The 25,722-nt window shown below is 46.2% G+C and overlaps 1 protein-coding gene across 6 annotated transcripts in view; it reads left to right on the top strand.

Moving 5' to 3' along the window:
• HLF (HLF transcription factor, PAR bZIP family member) overlaps positions 1-25,722 on the top strand; it is a 54,682-nt gene that overhangs the window by 615 nt on the left and 28,345 nt on the right. Inside the window, exons 1-3 of one of the 6 annotated variants that reach the window (XM_077852632.1) lie at positions 633-1,237; positions 3,729-4,064; positions 20,115-20,902. In XM_077852632.1, the coding sequence (XP_077708758.1) occupies positions 1,123-1,237; positions 3,729-4,064; positions 20,115-20,464 (801 nt within the window). In that variant the 5' untranslated portion in view covers positions 633-1,122 and the 3' untranslated portion in view covers positions 20,465-20,902. Of the gene's footprint in view, positions 1-632; positions 1,238-1,288; positions 1,546-1,865; positions 2,004-2,370; positions 2,576-3,728; positions 4,065-20,114; positions 20,903-25,722 lie in introns of those variants that run through there. The other 5 variants (XM_077852631.1, XM_077852635.1, XM_077852633.1 and 2 more) reach the window with 5 other exon arrangements.

Here is a 25,722-nt window from a genome sequence, read left to right as displayed (position 1 = left end):
GTTATTTTTCAATAGTTTTGGGGACGGGGCAAGAGTGAGAGGGTGCCAAGCTTGGCTGCGGCCAGGAGAAATATTTAGAAGAGTATTTATCTTGCATTCGATCTAAACCAGTCATTCTCAAACCTGCTGCTCATTGGAACCACCCCGGGGAACTTTAAAGACTAATGACGCCTGGATGTCAGCCCAGAGGTCTGATTTAATTGATCTGGGATGCAGCCTGAGCATCTGGGCTTATGTTTTTTTTTTTTTTGTTGTTGTTGTTGTTTTTAACTCCTCGGATTATTTCCATGTTGAAAACCACTGATAAAAATTCCTCATTCCTCTTCCTGCCCTGAAAAAGTGGGGCTCCCTGACCAGGTCGGTGACCCAGGAGATCTGGCAGCTGTCTCTTTACGGCGGGCCAGCTCTGCAGGGTCCTGGAAAATCCGCGCGCGCGACGACGCTAAACACGTGGCGGCGGGGCGGGCGGGGCGGGTGGGCGGGGCCGCGCGTAGCCCCGCCCCCGCACGCCTATCGGCGCGCGGTGCGGGCCCTGACGTCACTCTTGTCAGGGCCGCGGCACATGGGCGGCCGGATGCGCTGAGCCCGGCGCTGCGGGGCCGCGGAGCGCGGGGGAGCGGCGGCTGCGGGCGCGGGGAGGGGGGTGGGGTGGGACGGCGCCCAGCCTCGGGTGCTGGCGCGTGGGGGCCGGGCCGGCGCGGTGCCTTCCGCCCTTCTGCAGCCATCTGCATATTTTTTTCTCTCTTTCTTTTTCGCAATTTTGAACATTTTGCAGGACGAGGGGTTCGAGGCAGGTGAGAGCATCCTGCCAGTCGCCGAGGAGCCCCCCGGGCACTTGGCGCGCTCTCGGGGGACCGTCTGCACCGGGAACCCGAAAGTTTTTTGTTTTTATTTTCCGATGCAGATGTATTTATAATATAGACAGAAGTATTTTTTTTTTTTCTTGTCTCCACCGCCTTGAAAGCGAGTACTTTTGGCAAAGGACGGAGGAATAAAAAAAAAAAAAAAAAAAAAAAAAAAAAAGCTCAGCAACATTTTGGGGTGGGGGGGGCGGCTGGGTTTTCTTGTTCTTTTTTTTTTTTTTTTTTTTTTTTTTAAGAAAAAAATCTTGAGTGCATCGCGATGGAGAAAATGTCCCGACCGCTCCCCCTGAACCCCACCTTTATTCCGCCTCCCTACGGCGTGCTCAGGTCCTTGTTGGAGAACCCGCTGAAGCTCCCCCTTCATCACGAAGACGGTGAGCGCTGCCTTGCTGGCTGCCCCGCTCTGGGAAGGAACGGCGCCCCCGGGGTCCCCTTCCCCGGCCGGGCAGCCCTGCTGGAGCATCCATCCTCTCCCTCCCTGTCCCCTGGCGCCCTATCCCTGCTTTGTTGAAATTCGAAGAGCTCACCCATCACCCCCCTCCCTTCCTACCAAACGATGAGTGAGATGGGGGGGGGGGGCGCGGAAATCCCCTCACTGAGCAGCGTTTAAAATAGCTCTGGGTCCGACCCAGGCGCCCTGGGTCCCGGGCCAGCGGCGCAGGTGGGAGTCCTAACTTGACAGGTCAGTGTTCCCTAGCTTGAGGCTCTCCCGCACGCAGAGCGAAGCCGCCGGGCGAGGGCAGAGCTCGGCGGGCTGGGAGGACACACCGGAGGGCCTGGCCTGGCTCCGTTGCTGGCGGGGCGCGCGGGGCGCGGGGCGCGGGGCGCGGGGCGCGGGGCGGAGGGTGGGTCTCGCCGCGTAGCCTGGGTCTCGGGATCCGGCTACTGTGGCTGTTACTTGGCATCCGGAGCTCGCGAGGGGCTCGCCTGCTACGGGGAATTCAAAAAGCGGGGTGGGGGCTGGGGCTGGGGCGCGCGGGGCGCGCGGGGCGGGGGGCGGGGGGAGTGGTCTCTGGGCGGGAACCGTGCGCACCTCCAGCTCTGACACTTTCCCCGTGCACTTTTCCTGGTGGGAGGGGAGAGCGGAGCAGGCTCACGTGTAACCGCGCAGGAGCCTCCTCTGGCTTGAGCCTTTTCTTGGTAAGTCCCAAACCTCCCCCAGGCCACCTTGGCTGGAGCGGGAGAGGAGGGGTCGGGCGAGGAGGCGCGGGACCGAGCCGGTGCCGCCAGGGACTCGTCGTTTGGGCTGATGCGGTTTCAAGCCTTCGATGTCACAAGAGCAGATGCGAACCTTGCGGCTTAGAGTGTAAAAGTCTTTGAAAGATCATTTGGTTACAAATAGCTTGGGAGTACGCATCTTCTCTCCTAGCGGGGGGGTGGTGGGGCGGGGGGACAACCTGTTGCATTGCAGAAGTTGAGGGGTTTGGTTCGCCTTCTGCAAAGCTGAGCTTCCCTCTTAACTCTCCTTTAAGGAGTAGCACTTGGGAGGAAGGTGCTGCCTGCAGTCTTTTGCATCTGTGGGTGTTTCAAGTCAAATTCTCAGGAGATGAGACTAGAGGATTAGAATGGATGGCAGCGGAGGCTGTGTTTCTCTGAGGAAGAAACTCAGAAGCCAGATTCCCTAATCCCAGATTCCACCCGCGCCTGAGTACTAGAATGGGCAAAATCCAGAGCAGTGTTTAAAGACGTCCAGGGGTGAGCGGTACTTGCAGGTAGGACATAGCTGCATGCCTCCATCATTAGGTATGGAATCACCTTTCCAATAGCTGTGCTTTTGACAGATTGCATATATGTATAATTTTTGTGAATTGGATCACACTTAAGCCTTTGGAGAAGAGGAGGGGAAAAAAACCACACAAAAAAGAAAACCCCCTTTTGTAAAATACAGGGTGCCCCAGTGGCTTTCTAAACAAACATATGTGGGCTGAGGAAGTTCTCAGTTTTTTTCCTCTGCCAGTGTGAGGCATTGGTCGAGTTCCTTCAAGTCTTAGAGCCTCTATGTTTTCATTTTAGATGGGAATAATAGCTATTTGCAGATTTATTGTGAGATTTTTGGAGATTATATGTGGAAAGAGTCAGGTATATAATAAGTGCTCAGTGCACGGTTTCTTGCCTTTTTTTTTTTTTAAAGATTTTATTTATTCGAGAGAGGGAGAGAGAGCAAGAGAGAGAGAAAGAGCAAGCATGAGTGAGATGAGGGGCAGAGGGAAAAGTCCTCTTGCCCCTCCCTCCTTGCTGAACAGGGAGCCTGATGTGGGGCTGGATCCCTGGACCACGGGATCATGACCCAAGCTGAAGGCTGAAGGCAGATGCTTACCCGACTGAGCAACCCAGGCACCCCTCAATGCATGGTTTCAAAGGAGGGTGGAGAGTCCCTACTTTACCAAAATTAGAATCCCCAGCTCACTGGCTAAGTCTGAATGACCTCATATTGTTACTGTAATGAATTTCCTGGAAGAGAAATCATGCCTGGTTATTGGCTGTTTTCTTAAAAATCACAGCAATTGTATGTAACTGCAGGTGTGACTTTCTCACCGTAGATCTAAATTATTTGTCTCCTCAAATCACGTTCTTCAAAATGCATTCCCTTGTTTATATCCTAGATCAGCTTGTAGCCCCGTCCCAAGGACTAATGCTTTCTTTCCAAAGTAAATAGGAAGATGTTGAAAAACAGGCAGAGATCCATGTCCTGTCTGAACTTTTAACTCTAGATCCACAAAAGCCAGCAGCCAGAGAAGAAACCCTGGTGTTTGTGAGAACATTTTGAACGTAGGGTTTTGTAGTGGAGGCTAGGAGGGGCGATTAAAGAAGCGACACTTTTTTTTTTTTTCTTTTTTAAAGTCCAACTTTCCCCGTTTTCTGCAGCATTTAGTAAAGATAAAGACAAGGAAAAGAAGCTGGATGATGAGAGTAATAGCCCGACGGTCCCCCAGTCGGCGTTCCTGGGACCCACCTTATGGGACAAAACCCTTCCCTATGACGGAGATACTTTCCAGTTGGAATACATGGACCTGGAGGAGTTTTTGTCGGAAAATGGCATTCCCCCCAGCCCATCCCAGCATGACCACAGTCCTCACCCTCCTGGGCTGCAGCCAGCTTCCTCCTCGGCCCCCTCGGTCATGGACCTCAGCAGTCGGGCCTCTGCACCCATTCACCCTGGCATCCCGTCCCCGAACTGTATGCAGAGCCCCATCAGACCAGGTAAATTCTAAAAAGATTCTCCCTTCAGATGGGGAAAAGGGTGAAAGGGATGGACGGGATGGGGGCAAGGGGTGGGGAGAAGGCATGGATATCTTCACAGTCTAGGAGACTGGCCAGTTCTGAAAGAGGAATCTTGTGTTTTACTCACAGCCCTGGTTGTCCCACATCAGTGATTATCTGTATGTTCAGGAGAGTCAGCTACATGCAGATTCTATGGACCTACCTCTCAAAATTCTGATTTTTTAGGTCTGGGGTGAGGGCCCAGGAATATGCATTTTAAACCCCGGGGACTACTGATGCAGCTGATCCAAGGACTGCAATTTAAGAAACCCTGGCCTACAGTGAATGGTTTGGATACTGTAGGCACCCACCTCCTCTATTGCCCCTTGCCCTCCTTCCCCAAATACATAGATATAAGATCTTGCTGAATGATGCGAGTAGACCCTCTCCAAGGCTGTGGCTCACCCACATTCATTTTTCTCTCACCTGAAGGGAGTGTGGGGCTGATCCCTTTTTCATCCTTTTCCTCTTGCGATTGCATTGATTGAGGAATTGAATCTAAAAGCACCTCTTATGGTTTAGCGTGGTTTAGCCTTCTTTGGGGCCAGAACCCCATTATTCCTATAAACCAAATTGTTCTTACTTTTTTCTTTTTCATTTCCATGTATGTCAAAGCCCACAAGGTTGACTGTAAGTGGTGGTGAAATATTACATTAGAAACATCACCTGAAATGTCCAGTACTTCCAAACCCACTGCTCAGTGCTCAGCTATAAACACTGGTTGAGGTGGCTCAGCTCTGGCTTCATGCCGTTAACACTGCAAAGTGCAAAATGAACGGGAAGAAAGCATTTCACGTGTACAGGTGACCAGGAACAAAGATTCAGCCGGATAAATTGTCAGGAAGGTCACCGAGCTAAGGGCCTTTGCTGCAGGGGAAGGCAGAAAGCAGGACAATGGGGGACTTGTACTCGAGATGATTACTGAACTCCGTGTCCTTGCCTCACATAGAATTTCTATGACATGCAGAGTGAGATTAAAATGGAAGGAAATGATTCAAAGGAGGAAGAGAACACCCCTGCCTTGAAATATTAGTCCTGGAGTTAAAGTCTTTCTGTGCTGGACTCCCCCCCCCCCCCCATCTTTGAAACCTACTTTGAATGATAACTCAAGGCCACTGGCTGGAATGGAATTAAGTCTTAACCTCTGACCATCCCAGGAGGCCGCCACAGAAGCTGGGCAACAAATTCCTTGATGTGACCCCAAGCTCTTATTCCTTGGACAGGCCATGGTTTTGTGTCTTCCTAGGTACAGATAATCAGTGAAATAACCATTTAAACCAAGGAGACAAACTCTGGGAAACAAACTAGGGGTGGTGGAAGGGGAGGAGGGCGGGGAGTGGGGGTGACTAGGTGGCGGGCACTGAGGGGGGCACTTGACGGGATGAGCACTGGGTGTTACTCTGTATGTTGGCAAATTGAACACCAATAAAAAATAAATTTATTATTACAAAAAATAAAAAAAAATAAACCAAGGAGAAGGGGCTGGAGCCCCAGTGAGAAGGTACCTGGTATCTCAGTCACTGCAAAGAGACTTAACCACTTTGTGCTTTAGAAAGTGATGTAACCTCTCAGAGCCTCAGTTTACCTTTGTAAAGAAGGGTATAATTTTTATGGGATTGGGTTATTGTGAAAATTATACGTAATACGTATAAAGGGTCAAATGACTAGCAGTAGATATTCTTTTAATGAGAACAGTTGTCATTGTTGTATCTGTGTCAACTTTTATCATTGATTTTAATTGTCTTCTGAAATATGTTCCTAAAATACTTAGGAAGAATATATAACCCTTCCCACTTCTGGAGAGAAATATCAAGAGATTTTGGCCAATATTTATTGGATTTGTGTGTTCCATCCTTAACTCTTATACTCAATTGACAGGTATTTCTCTATCCCCTGGCAAATGTGAGTGCCATGTTTGAAATACTGTATTTTTCCCCAAAAGGCATGTGAATATTGTATGCTCACATCTTGGTTCCTACTGAGAGTTCAGAATCAGGGTTTGAGATTTGAAGGCTTCCTTAGAAGCCATTTGTCAGAACTTGCTAGAATCAGTATTAATAACTCTCAAAAACTTGGGGTCCCCCAATCCATGATAAAAGACTCCTGGTTTTCAGCAGGAAGTTTTGTTTGGTCACAGCGGAAAGGCACTAGGATCAAAGGGGGGCACCAGAATCTAGAAATAAGCTCTTTATTTAAATGTCTTTTTTTTTTTTTTTTTTTTGGTAATGGAAACATACTTCAAAATAATCTTCTTCTTTGAATTGAAAACTCAATAATACTCTTAACAAGAAGGGGAAAAAAAAGTTTAAGGGTCTTCTTTAAATACCAAGTACTAAGACAATAACACTCTGCCATAACAACTCGTGCAGTGTTGGTCATTATAAAGATTATAATGCAAAATAAAAATCTAAGGGTATGTCCCAAACAAAACTAAAAAGGAAGAAAGTTCTTGATCCTTCTGTGTAATCACAGTGGTGGCCAGAATAGAAATACCAAGTTAATCTTGAGGAAAAGAAGTCCTCAGAAGGGAAGAGCACATGTGTGGCCTTGAGCATTCTGGGAACTGTATCATTTCAGTCTAGGTCAAGAGTTCTCAACCTTGGCACTGTTGAGGTCTCACGTAAGTCTTTGCTGTGGGCCACTGTCCTATGTGTTGTAAGATGTTCAGCAGCATCCCTGGCTCCTAGCCCTTAGATGCCAGTCATGCCCTCCCTGCCCCTACCCTGTGACAAGTAAAAAATGTCTCCAGTCACTGCCAGATGACCCCTGGGGGCAAAATCACCCTTGTTGAGAACTAATGATGTAGACTTTCAATTTGGACAGCAAAATCTAGGCATAACTCAGGATCTTGCCATGCATGCGTGGATGCTTTTTGCCTCCTGTAATGTTTTCTGGCAAAACTTTTGAGAAGGTCAGGCGACATTAGGTTGCCAAGAAGAAATATAATGTTAATAAGAGCACAGTTCTATGCTGTTAGTTGATAAAACTATGACATTGGGCAAATCAGGAGATAATTGCAAAGCAATTTCATTAAACATTTGTTTTCTATATTTGCTCAGCATGCATCTTTTGAATTATGCTAAGTAGCATTGTGCCATTAGTGCTACCTGTCTGGTTGAAAGGAAATTAAGCCATAAGTTGACAACGAATGTATTCCTGGGTCTGCCCCAAATGTGTCTTGGAATGGCCAGTTGAGCATTCTTATGAATTCTCTTACTGCTTACTGTGACTGCCCCCCAAGCCCCTTTCCTGTTTGTGCACCCATCCTTACTCCTCTGTCTGATCAAAGAATAAATCAAATATCTGAAAAAACACAGTTTTCTTTGAAGAACCCAGGGATCTGTCGAAACCTCCTGTGGCTGGCTATTGGGTGATGGCTAAGCTTTCTGGGCTGACACCTTGATTCAGGAAGAGTGGTGCTTGCTGGATGCTGTAGCCACCTGCACCGTCTTCTCTGTCATCCAAGGTGCAACATTTTGGATGGCCTCAGGTCAGCAGAGATGGCAGGAGTCATCCTGACCACTTTGATGTTTGCCTTACAGATGCTATCAGAGATAGTACCCGGGAGTGTTCTTCTGGAGGTATGCACTGGGTACTGGAAAAAATAAGAATCTGTTTGCCCAGAGAATTGAGCGATTGCTTTAAGGACAGCAGTCCCTTTAGGGAAAGTCATCTGTAGCAGACAAAGGCAGAGTTATTTTTAAATCACATGCTTGTAAAGCCAGATTTGAAATCGTTTCCTCTGGTGGTTTTTCTTTGAATAGCTTGGGGGTGTCCTACCACTGTTAGACCCATATTCAGCTGAGAATTAAGAAGGCTGTCTTTCTAGTTCTGAGCACAGAGTCGGGGTCATGATGAAGGCTGGTTACGGAGCGAAGTGAAAACCCTTCCATGTGGCGGCGTGGGGGAAGAGGAGGGCGTAAGTGGGTGGCAAAAGAAGAGTGGGGAGGTGGGGGAGAACCCATTGTACCTTTGCAAGATGGAATTTGTGCTCTGTTTCTGCTGACCTTTCTTTATAATCAGGTTTTGGTGTGGAAGGAACATGCTGGCCATGGGATCTGAGTAATGACAGAGGGGAGTTCTATGCTGGTGTTTCTGGGATTTATGGGCGGTCCTGCCCAGGCAACAGGATTCTCTTGCTTTTCTCAACATCATGAGATGAAGCTTTGGTTTCTCCCTACCCTTAAGGGTGTGCAGTTCAATATTTTCCCATCCAGCACACTGATAGGTCTGCAGGTTGGGAGCATCACGATTGATAGTTGCTGTGCACTGTGCCTCAAGCATCTTGGAAGTGTTTTGCATTTGTTGGGATCAAGGACATCATGAAGGGGAGAGAGTCAGCTTTCTTCTGGAGGCAGGCAGACTTTTTTCTGCTTCTTGGTAGAGTTGACCTTCCCCACCACACCCTGTAGAGGACAGACTTGTCCTTTTCTCTTAACTTTGACCTGTTGTGACATTTCCTGGACGGTAGTTCCTAGTCTTCTGGCAAGAGGTTATTTTCAGGTAGGTATGGAGGGCAGGGTGGTGGTTAAGAGCATCAGCTCTGGGCCTGGGGGCTTGGGTTCACATCCTGGACCTACATTGGTCTGCTATGCAACTTTGTGACAATTTCCATACCTCTTTAAGCCTCAGTTTACATCTCAATAGTGTGGAGATGATAAATAGTCCCCCCTCCCGTGGGGTTTTTGTAGGGTCAAATGAGGTAGCACCTGACAGAGTTTGGCATGGTGTGTGGCACACAAATACTCAGCCCCTGGAGCTGTTGTTCTGATGTCAGTGGCATGGGAGCAGGGAAAGAACTAGACTGTATTCCCAACCCCCGTTCTCCATTTAGGGATTTGTTTCATCCAGTCCCCTTCTCTCTGCAAAAATAGGACATGCTTTTTTTTTTTTTTTTTTCCAGCATGCCCAATCCTTCTTCTGTGTAGCCTGCTTGACTTTGCTCCTTCATTCTGGGTTAGGACAAGTGACTTCCTGGTGTTAACCCAGCAGCATTGCTTCTGGGTTAGCAGCTCCTGTTCTGCCAGTGTGGAAACAGCCACTCGCTCAGTGCCCAGCACCGTTCCCCCCGCCCCCCCCCAGCTCTCGTGCGAGCCCTGGCAACCCTGGCCATCTGCCTGTGTGACCGTGTGCTTCAGGCACGTGGCTGTGCCCTGATGAGCTTGCCCAACTCTGGGTGGTGTGCTGGCTTGCTTCCGTCCCCCACCCCAACCCTTGCTTCTCCTCCCAGGCGAGCCACAGCAAGTGCCAGCAAGAAATTGTAATCCTGACCCTGGCATGAGAAAGCTGAGCCCTGTAGGGTGGTTCATATGCCAGGGAAACCTGCTCTGTCCAACATTGTAGCCAGACCCCAAATTCGGCCTTCTCTCCTGCCCGTCTGCCCAGAGGCCCTGTCTTCTGTGCACCGCTGTGGCGGGCAGGATTCCTGTAGGCCAACTCCTGCCAAGGGTCTTGGCAGAGTGTTTCCAGTTGAGCGCTGTGCCTACCAGACTAGAAAAATAGCAATATGAAGACAGAGCTAGGTGGGGGAGAAAGAGGTGGGCAAGGTGGGAAGTGAAAGGCTTTGATAACATCCTAATGTAGAAAGCGAGAGAATGAAAAGATAGCAGTGATTTATTAGGCTTCTCTTGATCCTCTCCTGCAACCACACTGATCACTCTTACCTGGGAGTCATTTTTTATGTCTCAGCAGTGAAAATGGAAGGAAGAGGGAAGTAGCAGGGGAAATTTAGGACTGAAAAAACATTGGGAGAGAACATGTGAGAGAGAGACCACAAGGGACAGGGTCTGCATTTGATTCTGTAATGGAAATGGTTGAGAATATCTTTCACTTAGCATATATCTGGTATTCCTCCAGCAAATGTTTTGATCTGAAGCCACTAAACCATTGTTTTGGAATAAACTTAAATTTCCTGAAGACCTAAATACTTGCCACAATACCCATCGGAATGGCCCTGTCTGAGACAGCTTTGTATGGGCAACAGAGCAGTGTCTTAGAGCTTACGGTCCAACAAACCAGCCAACCTGGGTGTGAATCATGACTGCCGTGTTTGCTCATGATCTCCAGCAGGTTGTTTAAATGATCTGCTTCTGATTTCCCATCTGGAACTTTGGAATAATCACTGGATCTGCCTCATGGGGTTGGTGAAGATCCCGTGAGCCAGTGCATGTAGAGTACTTGGCACAGTGCCTGGCACACAGTAAGCGCTCAATAACGGTTCGTAACTGCTGTGAGTGGCAGCCTCATTACCATCTGATGTCCTTTCTCCTAGGAGGACCTAGCATTGGTCTCCTGGTGAGTCTGCGTACTTCCCTTCCCTAGCCCATTAAGGCCTCTGGTCAAGGAATTTCAGTTTCTCCTCTGCTCCTCTACATTGTCTCACTTGCTCCTCTCAGCCTCTGAGTTTCAGATAACCTGGGGTAGCTAAGGGTAACCTGTAATCATTCCTCCTTGCTCGTGAGGTTAAAAACCAAAACAGACAAAATGTAGTTCAAATAAGCTCCTGATTAGAAGATTTCTCCCTGACATATTTGCTAGTAAATCAATCAGTCAATGTTATTATTGAATCTTTAATCATAGGCATTAGTGATTATACTTAAAAGCAATATAAGGACCTCGGGAGTCAAGCCAAAAGGCATACTATGGTGCCGGAGGAGGAGAGCGCTCTAGTTCATCCTCCTGCTTATAAGCAGTATTTTACAGAAATATTCCAGAATAATAATTCCTCTTTCCCCCAAATGGCCCTGTAATGGATAGATCCTTACTCTTTCTGCACCTTCCTTTTCTCGTCTACAAGGTAACATCTTGGTTGGGTTTGTGTGAGCTTTCTAGAGCTAATGTGCACAAAGGGTCCAGCATCGCCCCTGGCACATAAGGGGCCAGCCTTGATCACAAGTCAGTCCCGTTACTCTTCACTTGTAAATGATGGGAAGGTTAAGGAACAACAGAGGAAGTTTTAGGAGCCACTGGACTGTCCCCAGAAATAGCGTCAGCTTTCTCTTTGTGGTGTACCCTGGGGAAGACAGACCAGGGTACAGTTAAGCTTCTGATCTCAGAGAGATGGCAATTTAGTAGGGAAGGTAGGATTTTTAGATAAAAGGATGAGTGACAAGACAGAGTGGATGTCCTTGGTGCCATACGATGGGGACAGAGGCCTCTGATAAATCTCCTGGAAAGAGGAGGTGAAGAGTAATCAAGAAAGTGAGTAAAATGTTTAAAAATAAATAAAGGAGGAGTGCAAACAATAAGAAAGCCCCAGACCTCACAGGAAGCAGCTACTGCCCCGGGTAAGAGTTCCTGAGGCTAGACCCTGTGTTGGCTCTGGGAAGGAGAGGTGGAGAGCCAGAATGCTGAGTGGGTGGTGGTGTGGCAGGGTTCTAGAGGCAGGAATGCCCTCGGGGTGTTTAAGGAACAAGGTGTAGATCCAGTTTGGCTGGGGCAGGAGATCCGTATGAAGGAGTCGGGGAGATGAGTCTAGAGAGGCAGGTGCCAGGCAGGCTGGCAGCTTCATGAATGCCAGGCTGTGGCGCTTGAACTTTATCCAGTAGGCAGTGGGGAGCCACTGAAGGTTTTCGAGGAGGGAAGTGGCATGTGGACATTTCCACTTGGGTTCAAGGTCGGATTTGAAACGTTTTTAGATACTTCACAATAGTTTCCTGTGGCAGAGCGGGACTTCCTTATTATTATTATTATTATTTTGAAAATAAATACTCTCCCTTGAACATCAAACAGCTTTTGCAAACACAATGTTCTAACGATCTAGAGAAAGTAATTCAAAAACACAGGGTTTAGGTTTCACTTATGAAGCCCATCATTTTGGGCTTTATGATTTCAGTGATTGGGGGAAACACTCTTTGGCAAGGAAATCGTTTGAGGGATTTGAATGGTTCAGAATTTAGAAGTCCAAAAGCAGGCCTGGTCTCATAGGAGGAGAAAAATAGATTTTAATAAACCCAACCCATTAACATTCATCATTTTTTAAATGCCTCTTTTATAGGCTGACTAGGTTTGCAAACAAGTGTATTGAACTGACTTCTGAGTGTGGTTTTTTTTGGTTGTAGTTCTGTGTGTATATACGTATGTGAGAAAAGAACACGTTAATGTCTCAGTGATACAAATAGTACTTGATTATAAGGATTACCTGCAGCAGTAATATCCAGCTAAAAATACTTAGCCAAGTTTCTGGCCAGCTTATTAATTTTACTCCTGAGAGACAAAGGAATCTTTATAGTCTTGCATTCTTGAGTCCTGACCTTGTATTTGTGGCTTCCTTCTTCCCTGAAACCGGAATTAATTGTGCATCATGCTTAGATATGGTGGATATGGTGTGTGTGTGTGTGTGTTTGTGTGTGTGTGTGTTGCATTGGGAATGGTGCTACAGCAAAGGGGCTTTGTGTTGTGGGGACAGGGTCTAGGGGATGAGATGGGGACGCCAAATGGCACATGCGTGAAGTGACTTGCCCAAACACCCCTGAAGTATACTCTGATATCAAGCCAAGATTACAGAAAGCTGGAGGAGTTGCCCTAACCCAAACCAGTTAACTTAAATAAAAAATAACAGTCAATGTGTGCAATTTCACCTCCAGCTATGTACAGTAGACAATTACAGGAGTGTTGGCAGAATTGAGTGTCTGTTGGGGGAAAACCATACAGTGCTTGTTTCTGTGAAATTGGCTTCTGGTAGATACACACTCCGTGACTGAAGGTGGAAATTCCTAAAATGTTTGTTTTCTTTCTCTCCTGACTTTAACAAATATCGTTACTCTCAGCTCCCTACCCATCGAGCTCATAATGGGAATCCAGTCTCACTTTCTGTCCTGAAAAATCACCAATTCCGCTGTCACACAAGGTTCCTAAAACTTTTGTTTTTAGAAGTTTAATCTGGGATTTTTTTTTTTTCATTACTGATTTTTGGAAGAATGCTTTGGAATTTGGGGTCTTATAATGAGAGATGGCTTGTGGCTAATTAAACCCCTTTCCCTCTCAAATCTTGCCTGGGAGACGTAGATTCCTAAAAACAATGAGTGCATGCTGCAGAAAGATGCTCCAGGGAGCTACAACACTAAATCATCTGTGACAAAATGTTCTCTTAGAAAGTGGGATTGCATAAATGGATCAGCAAAAATAAGTGCTTTGGCAGAAAACTCCTTGAGTGGGGAAGAGCAATGCTTTCTTTTCTAATTAGCTCTGAGCTTAACAGTCTGATTTGATGTCTTTGCTATGGAATCTAGGCCTGGACAGCAGAGCAGAGAAGGAAAGTCTCGTTGCTGCTCTGTCACTGCCTCTGCACTTAATGGAAAGAGTTAAGAAGCGAGGCTGTCCATTCATGCACAATAAATGCCTCTTGAATTGAATTGAATGGGAAAAGTAAGGTTTGTTTGGGGAAGGATGCCACCTGGCCCTGACCAATGGGAATCCATGCTGTAAACCAGATGAACAAGATCATCTAGAAATGCAGTAATCAGATTACCCAGCTCAGAGATCTCAATACCCCAAGATATGAAGAATACTTCTAAGGAGAGTGGCAAACAGTTAAATTCCATCTGCCCTGAGGATTAAACCGAAGACTTAATTCACCTTAGAATGGATTCATTATGCTGTGGGCTTCGTTTGTTAGTATCACTAAGGTGATTATGGAGGCTTTTACTAGAGAAAAGTTTAAAAATAGGATGGGGATCTTGGATCCAGTCAAAATAATATTGCTTTTAAGAGACCAAAGGCCACTGTAAGATGTAGAGAGGAAAGAGTGATGATATAGAACAGGTAAAGAGAGAAATAAAGCCTTGATAGACTTTCTGAGGATACATTTATAAAACTGATTGTATACGAATTTCATAGAATTTATTTCATTAAAGTTGATTTCTTTATATTAATACATTTTCCCAGGAGACATAAGTGTCTTTTTTTTCTGGTAGAATCTAGCCTGTGTTTATTTCAAATAGCCAATGACCACCTGAATGATTTTTAAAATAATATTTATATGTGTCAAAAATAAGTATTTTTTAGCATTGCAAGTGAAATTTACTCAAACAAAATGGGCCATTTAGTGGCATTTAGTTACTGGATTCCTTACAACTTTGAAGATGAATGAAATTTCACTACTACAAAAACTAGATGTGAAGAAGCAATTTAAATTTATTTATATTCTGTTTCTCTTTCTACCTTGAAGCTTTCCTGATAGTCACATCCCATTGATTCAGATTTTGTGATCATTTGACCTTTAATTGATTAAACTGAAGTTTACATCTTTATTGTCTTTATGAAGAAGATATCACCAAGCAGATTAATTATGCAAATCTAGTCCTAGGCACATTTAACTTATTTGAGTACAAACTAGTCTTTAAAGACCTTACCTGTGTGTATATAAACTGAAACCAAAAGTGTATGAAACCAGAAGTGTATGGTTCATTTACGGGCCATCGGAGAGGATGTCTTAGACCAATCCCCAAGGATGGTGTTGGGTGTTTTTTTTTTTCTCCTTGATTTCGACTAATGAAATCATCATCTATTGGAGCAACTTTCTCTCATTCTTCCCCTCTCTGCATCAAAGGGCAGCATAACATGGTCATTAAACCTCTGACCTGAACTTCAATCTTGGCTCTGTAAATCTTCTGCCTTTGTTTTTTTGCTCTATACCAGATAATTCCTGGAGGAGTAAATGAGGTGATATATGCAAAGCCCTTGAGCAGTGCTCAGCATATGAGTGGTAGCTTTCGTCACTTGGATCTGTATTCTATTCTTTCTTCTCTTCCTCTGCCCCCAACATCACCGTGTGGACACTTAAGTCAGGGAGAGCATCTTGTGCTCCAGCACCGATGGCCTGGAAATGGCTCCCCACCTTCCGTGTCGTTGTAGGGAAGGATGAGTAATGAGGCACAGTGGGGCTAAGAATCCTGTGTAATGACTTCTGTAGAAAGATCTACATCACCTGGGAGCTCTGGTGTGGTCCCTCTGCTTTCTTGGGTGGCTCTGCTAAGAGATGGATGCTCCACAAGCCAGGGCTGTGTCTTTCATCTCCATCCCCCTACCATCCTCTGACTCTGTGGCTAAAAGACCTTGAGGGGGGAGGATCCCTGGGTGGCGCAGCGGTTTGGTGCCTGCCTTTGGCCCAGGGCGCGATCCTGGAGACCCGGGATCCAATCCCACGTCGGGCTCCCGGTGCATGGAGCCTGCTTCTCCCTCTGCCTGTGTCTCTGCCTCTCTCTCTCTCTGTGTGTGACTATCGTAGATTAAAAAAAAAAAAAAAAGACCTTGAGGGGGGAAAGGGAGAAATGGAATTTATGTACATTTCTTTGGGGGTTTTCAAGCCTTTCCCTCATGCCATAAGATTTATGAGTTGGGCTTCTCTTTGGTGACACTTTTAGATCACGTGTTGGAGAACTAGCAGCCTCCTAGTTGTTGGTGATGAGTTGTTGGCTGGAGGAGAAGCAGGGCGGTAGGTCCCCAGTGGTAGCCGACTCTCTGCTCTTTTGCCCCTCCTCATGTAAATCCCTTGGAGGCTTTCTTCTTAACTCTCGCTATAAGATGGAAAAGTAGCAGGGAGCTCTCCAGATAGGAAAAATGGACCCTTCTTTTGAAATGGAATGGGAACGTGAGGAAATTGAGAAAACCAAATTATTTGGAAGAAAAGTATGAAACTAGTTTTTACACAAAGGAGATGATGAGAATTTGATTAATTTAAGAATTGGGATTAACCTGATATGACTTTGTTTTTTAACCAGATTAGAGATGTGGAGTTCTTGGCATAGGTCTTGACATAGTACTTTGTGTACTGTACATATGGGTGTGGCAGGATAAAGCTTTTCAAGGTACAACAGTCCTGTTTTAAGATTAACAAAGTACATCAAACTAAGCAAGATTTCCCCCTCTTGATTCCAGCTAGAGCTCCCTGCACATATTTTTACATCTAATGAAATATCTCTGTGCTTCTATAAAAGAGTGGGCACAATGCTCCTAAGTTTAAATCAGCTAAATGCATAGGAAATCATAGCAATACCCATTATGTGTTAAAGCCAGGATGATGCTAAGCATTTAATGGAAGAGGTTGTAGGAACCAGCTCATATTAGAAATGATGTTGGTTCCTGAAGCTTAGTCTGCTCCCAGGAGGATTGCATATTATGGCTATGTCGCCAAAGTACGTTTTTTCTTTTCTTCATCAGCCCTTCCACTCTGATTACAGGCAGCTTAAAAATAAATTTGGGCACGTCTCAGTGGCCAAAAACCATGGAGATCAGGATGAAATCATTTTTAAGGCAGAAATAACAAGCTTTGATAAAGATATTCAAAGAAACACAGTCCTAATAGCACGAGCATGTCACGGTTGGACCCCTTAGGCACTAGATTAAATTGGATTTGGAGTCTGAGGTCTCCTGAGAACCCATGATACCTTGAGCAAGTCACTTACATTTTGAGCCCCTCCCCCACCTTTTCTAGCATGGTCTGTGGCAGCCAGTCACAGGATGATCATGGGGTTAAATTACATTAAATGGGCTAATCCGTGAACAGACCTGGGATCGTGCCTGTTCAGTTGTCACTCAGTTTTCATTCCAGAGTGAGAATCTGTTTTTTGTTTTGTTTTTTTGTTTTTAAGGTTTTATTCATTTATTTGAGAGCGTAAGGGAGAAGCAGACTCCCGGCTGAGCAGGGAGCCCAAAGTGGGGCTCGATCCCAGGACCCTGAAATCGTGACCTAAGCTGGTGGCAGACCCTTAACCTACTGAGCCACCCAGGTGCACTAAGAATCTGGTATTTAAAGATTACTTTCTAAAAGGTACTTGTACTTCAGTGTTTGGACTCTTCCAGATTTCTGTGTTGTTGGGCTGAGTCTTTGCAAAGCCTTGTGAAGCTTCTTTAGTTACACTAAAAGACCTCTTTTATAGTCCCAGCTATGCTATTAAATATCTTAAGTGAGTGGTCAACGTCTCTTTGGGTTTTACTCCTTCATCTGTAAGATGAGAATAACCTTCATTCTTCTAATTTATAAGTATGTCATAAATATGTTAGCCAATTAGAAGATTGACCAAAGTAAATTCAAATTAAAGTGTGCATTAGGTTAGCATTGTTATTTCCATTGGGTTTTAGGTGGAAGGGGGAATGGGGGGATGAGGGTGCCTCAGTGGCTCAGTCAGTTGAGCTTTTGCCTTCAGCCCAGGTCGTGATCTCAGGGTCCTGGGATCGAGCGCAGTATGCAGGGAGCCTGCTTCTCCCTCTGCCCCTCCTCCAGCTCAAGCACACCCTCTCAAGCTCATGCCCTCTTGCTCTCTCTCAAATAAAATCTTAAAAGAGAAAACATGTAGCAGCAGTTTGAAGGTAGGCCATTTACAAAAAGCTCTGAATCTGAAATCCACCAAATCGAGGTTCTAGAGCAAGTTGGCCAGGATTGGGTTGTGTATTCCTGGTCACAGAATGTCTCAAGGCCTCTGTTTTCTTATCTGTAAAACATGGGTGCTATTTTTATCTCTGTGACTCTGTTCTAAGACTACTATGAGCTGGAAGACTAACATTCAAATTTTGGTGCAAAAAATGCAGAGCCTCGGGGTGATGGTACTGCTCCCAAGCAAGCAGATGGATTAAGAATCTGACATTTTGCCACTCATAGAGAATGATGGCGTTTAAAACTAAAGCTGAAAGGCAAAAAACCATCTGACACATCTGGAAAAAAAAATGCAACAGTATTAAAGCTAGTTTCTTCTTTAAAAATGGTCTTCATTCTGAATGGGAACCCCTGGCTTCTCTCTGGTATTCAGCATTCCCGAGTAACCCTGAAAGCAGGTTCTCTGGCTGGAATTATTGCTCTAGGAGTTGGATTTTTTTTAGCAGTGGTTTATTAGCCAGACAAAATAATTTTTAAAAAAGAGAAAGGGAAAAATAAAAGGAAAACCCCAAGGCCCACAGCTAGCTCTTTTGAAGGGCGGTGGCCAGCTCTGCTTTTGGCTTGCTCCCCTGCATGTCTGGATTCAGGTTCGTAGGGGCTCCCCCTTCCCCACCATGGCAGTAGGTTTCACCTCCCAGCTGGCTGCAGTGGATTGCTAGGTGCCTGGAATGTCATCTTGAAAGACTCAAGCTTGGTCTGGACTTAGGGGAAAGAGTTCTGTGATGAATTAGGGATGTCTGCCATGGGCATAGGTGGGACAGTATTTGTGCCAGGTATTTGCTGCCCTTACAGAGCAGTTTGGGAAGATCCTGGAGTACTCATCCCTCCTCTGGGCAGAAGATCAAGGACTCGGGCCAGTGCGGTTTCTGGTGTCCCGGAAAAGTGTTATTCCAAGCTCCTGGCACATACTGTTTCACTCTCTGCGAGAGGCTTATTCCGGTTAGTTTGATAGAATGGAAGTGAAGTCTGTTGATTCTGCACCATGATCACAGGGCAGGAGTTACAAGAGGGACAGAAGTTACAAAACCAGCATCCCCATCAGGTTCCAGGGGATACTGCAGTGGAGGTCAGGCTTGGGTGGGGGCTCACTGCAGCAGCAGAGGCGGCCACAAACCACCAAACCTGGCAGGCTGTGGCCAGCAGTCCTGGCTGCAGATTTCCCTGAAGTGACCAGGGGGCTGGGCCCCCAGTCCCCCACACGGTGATTCTTAACGTTTATAGCAGAAGTGCCACCACCTTCTTTAAGAAGGCATCGGAGAATTTACTAGTTTGCTTAGGCTTGGGATGACCTTCTGTCATCCATGCTGATGGAACCGATATTCAGAAGTTTATATCTCTTCAGTTTTAGAATGAGCTTCATGTTTTTGTGCTGTTGATCTGCTTTCCTGGTGATGTTTGAACCTGTAATGCTTTCACAGCTCCCCCAGTGTGCTTCCCATAGGCACCCAAATGTCTCCTAGCTTTAGACCCACGTGCTGCGCCAGTGGAATAATAATGATCACATTTTATTGAGAAATTACTATGTGCTCCCTGGGGTCAAGGTTTCTGGGTGACAAGAGGTGGGTCCAGGGGTGTGTGAGGCAGCGGGGTGGTGGCTTTGAGGTTAAACATTGTCAGTGGAGAATCTAGAGAGTGGACTGAGAGAGTTCGCAGAGAGTGGACCTCACTTACTCTGCTCCTGTGGTTTTCTGCTGTTTCCAATGACTGCACTTGAGTTCTGCATACGATTAACTTTCAATTATCCTGAGGCCGATTAACTGGTTTGCAGATTAACCAAAGGTGAAGGCTCACCTGGGCCTGCAAGGTGCGCATCAACTCAGCTGCTCCATAATTAGCTAGTTATAGCTGATTGCCTGCCCGTGGTCAAGGAGCCTGGGGGCTGGGCTCCTCCTGCAGAGGGAGGAGAGCAGAGGAGCAGTGATTTCTAGGACTTTCCACTCCCTTTAACCAGAGGAACCCATTGGTGTGTCAAGTCCTGCAGTCTCTAACATTGTCCCTGAGAGGTTCAGAAGCTCCCTAGGGCCCTGATACTCTGTCCCTGGGACCTTCAGCCTCCACACGCTCTCCACGTTGGAAAGATCAAGTTGGCCAGAGGACATAGTAAATTGGAAACTTCTGGAGGTTAAGTGATCTGCTGTGTGAAAAGGAGGCCCAATGAGCAGGGGTGGCTAATCCCCACTTTCCCGCCTCAGCCTGTGAACCTCCTCCCCAAAGATGTAGATTGCCAGGCTTGTCTTGGTTGCTCATGATTCCCAGCCCCATGGTTGCTTGTGTTCATAGAAAGTTGATTGTGTTTGCTGGGCCCCTGTGGGGTGAGGAAATAGAAATTTGGTGTGTTTGCCACCCCTTACACCAGATCAGAATATCTACAGTTTAACATAAGAGTCAAACTGCCATATTTGGGGTAATCTCAGTTTTGTGGGGAGGTGCCCAGAATCCCAGGTATACTCCTAATCTTGAGAAGGTGTTCATGAAGGACTACCAAGAAAGGATAAACATTGGCATAGGATCACGTTTGATGGGATCCCGTGGATTATTTTTATTTCTTAAGCAGCGTTCACCTGAGCACCTAATATGTCTTTTCCTCCCTGACTCTGTTCTCATTTTGTATTTGCCAGGCCTGGAATGCCTTGCCTTGATACAACTGAGTTTGCCGGCACCTGCGGTCCCTTTTCAGCCAGGACCATGGGTTTCCCTGGGTCCTTCTCCCTGGCTCACGTCTTCCCAGGGCTGCTGGTGTGTACCGTCTAGAGATCACATTTTATTAACACAAAGAAATCTGCTTGGGCTGCCTGGCTCTTGCAGTCACGTGGAGAGAAATGTGTTCCTTCGGTACACCAGCCTGCAGCTCTCTCTGCAAAATACAGTCGAGAGCTGGGCACTGGGCCAAGCTTACATTTCACTTTGGAACACACTTTCGCATCACTCTTTGGCAGAACATCCACGGCAGTGTCTATTTGGGGAGTAAGTTAGAGAAGTGTTGTTTCCCTCTTATGAGTGTAGAGAGATAGGACCTTTAAAAAAATATTTGACTTTTCCCCATCTTTGCCATCTTCGGTGTGCCCAGGTAATAAGGGATCCAGCCAAACGTGGAAGCTGCGCCTGGGAGACAGCCCCATCCCTCCCAGGACCTCCTGTTTCCCTTGCTAAATCAGTAAACACGGCCAGGACCGCCTGGGACAGTGAAGCTTAGGCCAAGGTAATAACATCAAAACCAAAGTCCAGGAACTCTTGAGCAAACTAGTTACCCTCCCAGATAAAACAACTTCGTTGTCCAAATCTTTCTTTCTGAAGATCTAAGACTTTCAGATGTTGGTCCAGGGCCAACCACTGAAGGAGGAACTTCAGCAAGCCTCCTGGAATGGCAAACGCTGTTAAAATAAACAAATGGACCCCTTCCATTCAGTTTTCCCTCACTGGTCTATTTTTATTTATTCTGCGCGCCCCTTGTACTTTACTGTTTTGTAATACCCACCCCCACCCCCTACTTCTCCACCTCTGGTCCCATCTCTCCATCTTACTTTTCTTACGGACCAAGCTGATCATTTTTCCTCCAGGGAAACATATATCTAATTTCAAAAAGAGGTATCAGAGGAAAGAGACGATATAATATATTTCTTTTGATATCCCCTCATACTCAAGTTATTATGGGTGCCTGCCTTAGGTTTGAAAATAAAATTGGTTCTGGAATTTTAAGCCCTCCTTAGGAAAGACCAAAATGACTCAAAAGCAAAGATTTATGGGAATAATTACTAACTTCTCTTCTGTCAGTGAAATAGAAGACTCTCTTGTAACAAGTGACAAAATAAACTCTTCCTTCCCAGTTGTGCCAACCCATAAATTCTGTAGGGATTTCCCAAGCGCTGAGCCTTGTTCTGATTCTAGTGTTTTCTGCTTTGGACTGTTGCTGTACCATCCAGCCCTGCAACAATGAATCAAGATTTAAAGAGAGTTTTTCCAGCAAGGTGCATATGCCCGGCCGCTGCTTCAGTGGGAAGCCCCCTCATTTGTAAAAGCTGCCCAGAACCTCAGGGACCAGGCTACAGCCTCCTGCTGGTCACCTGGTAAAGCCTTTGCTTACTCTGCAGAAGTGGAGTGACAGAAATGCATTCCGCCTGTCTCAAAAACCTGCTGGTAATTAGCTGTAAAAATAATGCCAAGCTCTCACGTGGCTGGTAGATGCATCAGCTCCGTGGGGGGTGAACCAAGTGCTACTTCACCGAGTAATACTATTGCAATCACATCAGTCCAGGTGAGGTTAGAGAAGGTTCCTGGGGGAGATGGCCGTGGCTCTGAAGTTTCAGAGAGGTCTCCTGAAAGTACTGAGAAATGGTTGATGTTCAGGAGTTCATTTGAAGCTTTGTTCCCCTTCCCCTTATAAGTCAGGCAGGTGTTTTTTTAGTCGCATTTTCTTTTTCGATCAACAGAAGCTCTAGCAGATGATTGAGAGGATCTGTAGCCAGCATCAGGTGTCAGTTCTTCCATTGCTCTAGTGGATTCTCTGCTTGGTAGGTTAGCCACAGTAAATGTGTAAGCCCTGGCTGTTTGCCATTTGCCACCCAGCTAGACACCACCTCAAGGCTTCTACCCCCTGCCCTCACTCGGGGAAGTGTTCAAGGAATGTAATTTCATTTTATAATTAACTGAGGCAATGCACACTGCATTTCTTCATGCATTTTAATGGCAGGGCAGTTATCACTCAGAACTATGTACCTTTGAAAATCAGTGGGTTAAGTTGTTGGTCTTGAGTTTGGCCTGTCCTCATACCAGTGTATTTTAATCCTTCAGGATTTTTTTTTTTCATTTTGCACAAAGTGAAGTCGATGAAGGCATGTTGAACCCCATCCTCTTGTCTCCCAAAGCACTTCTGCATATACACGGTTGGTGCTTATTGACTCTGCACCTGACTCTCGGTTTCTCAGAGATAGGGACTAGGCTTTTATCTTCAGCACTTGAACACATGCTTTATACCATAGTTGGCATTCAGTAAACATTTGTTGAAATAACAAAGACATTACTTTCATTATAAGTGGTTTTGAAAGAGAATGTGTGCGAACTTTCATATATCTTCAGTGGTGCTGGCAGGATTATGTTCAACATGGTGAGCCTTTGCAAAGGGTCAGCATGCCAGGATGAGCTCCTTTGGGACAGAGCTGAGTTTGAGTGGTCTCGGAGGAGGCAAAGTGCAGCCATACACCCCCGCTGACATGGTGAGAGCTTCAGAGCTGCTCATAAGGCTCCCGTGAGCTGCTCTTCTGTGTGAACGTTTTGCTATTTTCCAATTAACTATTTAATAGTCAAGGATGAAGAGTATTTTCGAGCCCGACGTGGGACTCGATCCCAGGTCTCCAGGATCAGGCCCTGGGCTGAAGGCGGCGCTAAACCACTGAGCCACCCGAACCGCCCAGATGTTTATTTTTTAAAAACACTAGCTTATATTTCTTTGGTTCATAGACCTGGGAGGTACTCCTTGGTGTGTGGTACGTTCCGGGGGTAACTACTTTGAGTGTAGGATTTGATTGGTTTACGGAATGGCACTTCTGTCCACACCAGCCAGCGGGTAGGGTGCTAAAACAGACATGGCCCTGCTGAAGGGGAGAGGGGCTTCTTGGGCCAGGAGTTGGAATGGGTTGGTCCCTGCATTTGTCATGTCTTCAGCATTCCCTGTTGAATCCATTCTAAGTGCCCTACGTGCTGTGCGCCCACAGCAGGGAATATAGCAGGAACCTTCCGGCAACGCCCAGAGATGCTGGGCCCTTCCCACAAGTGCCTCTGCTACTCCATTTACTCTGCTTCAGTTTAGTAGTATGCTGGGGAAAAGCCCAGCCCTCCCACCAGCGTGAGGTGGCAAAGGTCTCTGGCTAGAATAGTGTGCAGAGAATTATTCAAGCAACTGAGGTGCCAGAAACATTGTTTTGAAAAAAGTTTTAAAATACAAAAAAAAAGAAAAAGTGCATAGCAGACACCCTTCCTCCTGTCTCCCAGAATTAACCATTTGACATACTGACCTTATATATTCATATACAAATGTATGTACACAGTTGTCAATGAAGTTAAACATTACAGATTGAGTTGTGGCCTTGGGGAACTTTTTAAAAAGAGAAATGTGGTAACTCATAAAGCAGCACTGAAATAATTAAAAGTCTGTTTCCTCAGGTCTTAACCCCTTCCTTGCATGTTGTTTCCATGGTATTAATAAATTAGCCTGTTTTTAGTCTAGGGGAGAAAAAAGGCCAGGCTAGTTCCATAGAAAGGTTTCACTTTTTTTAGAGGGTGGGGGGCGTGCAGTGCTCCTGGGGGTGCATACATTCCTTTGGAGCATCTCTAAACCCTGGAGGCACATACCTTCCTCCCTTCATGCTGAAGACGAACAGACAAATACACAAAACCAACACAGAGAGGAGGGCTTGGTGCAGCCGGAGCACCCTAAGGACGCGGGGTTCTGGGAGCCACTGGCGACATGCCTGTCAGGTGTGCAGCAGCTTGTCACTGCACGCTGTCTCCTGACTGATGACATCCTGAGGATCAGTCAGCAGTGGGTACCAGTTTTTCTCTGAACATAGAGCTTCCATAAGACAGGATGGGTGGAAAAGCAATGACACAGGAAGAGCTAACCCTTCTTTTGTGCTTACTACGGTCTGGGCACCAAGCTAAGTGGTTTCCATGAATTATCTCATTAAAGCTCAAAACAACCTCTGGGTACTGCTGTCATTAGTACTAGGGAGGCACTACCAGCATCCTTTAGTAGGTGAGGAAACAGGCCCAGGGAACCGAATAAATGCTGAAGGGAGCACGCTTAGTGGACTGCAGGGCTGGAGTACGAGGCCACGTGGTCAGACACCAGAACCCGCCACTGCTTCTTGGTAGAAGGCACGTGGCCTGCGGAAGGTAGAAGAACTCCCGGGACCTCTGACCACCTGTGTCGGTGGTACAACAGTGACGTTTGGACCGGGAAACTAGCTGTGGGAGGAATGAAGGCAGAAGGAGCCACTACAACCTGACCTGAGTGTGTGTCTGTGGCCAACTCAGTTCTTGGCCAGTTCCCGGGGAGTCTGATTTTAAAGGACATGAAGAGGCTGATTTTCAAAATACAGGCTTTACCAATAAAATCAGGAAGGATTTGACTGAAAAATGAATTCTGCACTTTGGTAGGATTCTCAAGTCCACAGTGCCTTCCAAAATAGTTTTAAATGTGAAACACCATGAAATAATAAACATACTGATCCAGGAGATCTAGGGATGCTCTAGTGGGGTGTTAGGAATGTTTAATGCCTCTGAGCTCAGCCCACAGCATGGTTTGTATAAGTCAAGACAGGATTCATTCATCCTTCTGGTGCCCACCCTCTGCTGACCCGGCCCAGCACAACAGGGAGACACATAGTCCTGTGGGGAAGCATGCATGGGTACGTGGTGATGCTGGGCATCAGCTCTGCATTTGCCATCAGCTAGATGAATGGAAGCAGTTGCTTACTCTGTGTTCACCTCCGTGTGCTTCTCAGAAACATGCTTGGTGAGCGCTCCTGACAGACTCAGACCATGGGGCTGATATCTCCTTGAGAGCTGCGTATATGAAGCAGCATAGAGCATGCAGCCAGCACTTGGTAAATATTGGTTCCCTTCCCCTTCCTGTGTGTGAGGCGAGTTGTATGAGTGAAGCATCAGCAGTTCGGAATGCAAAAATAGATCTCCATGTGAGGATGTGGCCTCTTTTCCCCGAGTGCAGACCAGATGTCAGGCTGCCTGGTGAGGACTCCAGGAATGTGGTGGCTTCCTTCTTTGGGGCTTCGTTGCTTCTCCCCATATGGAGAAGCCTCCCTTTCAATGCATTTCTTGGATCAGAAAAAAAAACAAGAATGAAAAAGAAGATGGTATAAAAGTCTTGGGAATGAACTTTCTGTATTCTCCCTCTTAGAAAGGATTTGTGATGTGTTATTTAGATCTTAATTGCAAGTCTGATACCCAGTCGTCATATCATTATCCCTGTTACTTAATAACATAATAAAGATTAATGGAGAACCACAAGCAAATGAACATTTGTTTTGGAGTGCAATTACCCATTTTCTTACCAGATATTTACTGAGGGCCAACTGTTTACCAGGCGCTGAACTAGGTATTGGGGTTTCAGACGTAAGAAAGATACACCGTCCCTTGAACTTGAGAAGCTCTTGAGGCAAGAGTGGTCAGCTCCGAATGGGGTGTAGAGGGAATATCAGAGATGATCCTTGA

Source organism: Canis aureus, chromosome 16 (assembly GCF_053574225.1).
Source record: "Canis aureus isolate CA01 chromosome 16, VMU_Caureus_v.1.0, whole genome shotgun sequence".
Taxonomy (NCBI): domain Eukaryota; kingdom Metazoa; phylum Chordata; class Mammalia; order Carnivora; family Canidae; genus Canis; species Canis aureus.
Note: the sequence above shows the minus strand (reverse complement) of the source record. Positions and strands in the feature narration are given on the sequence as shown.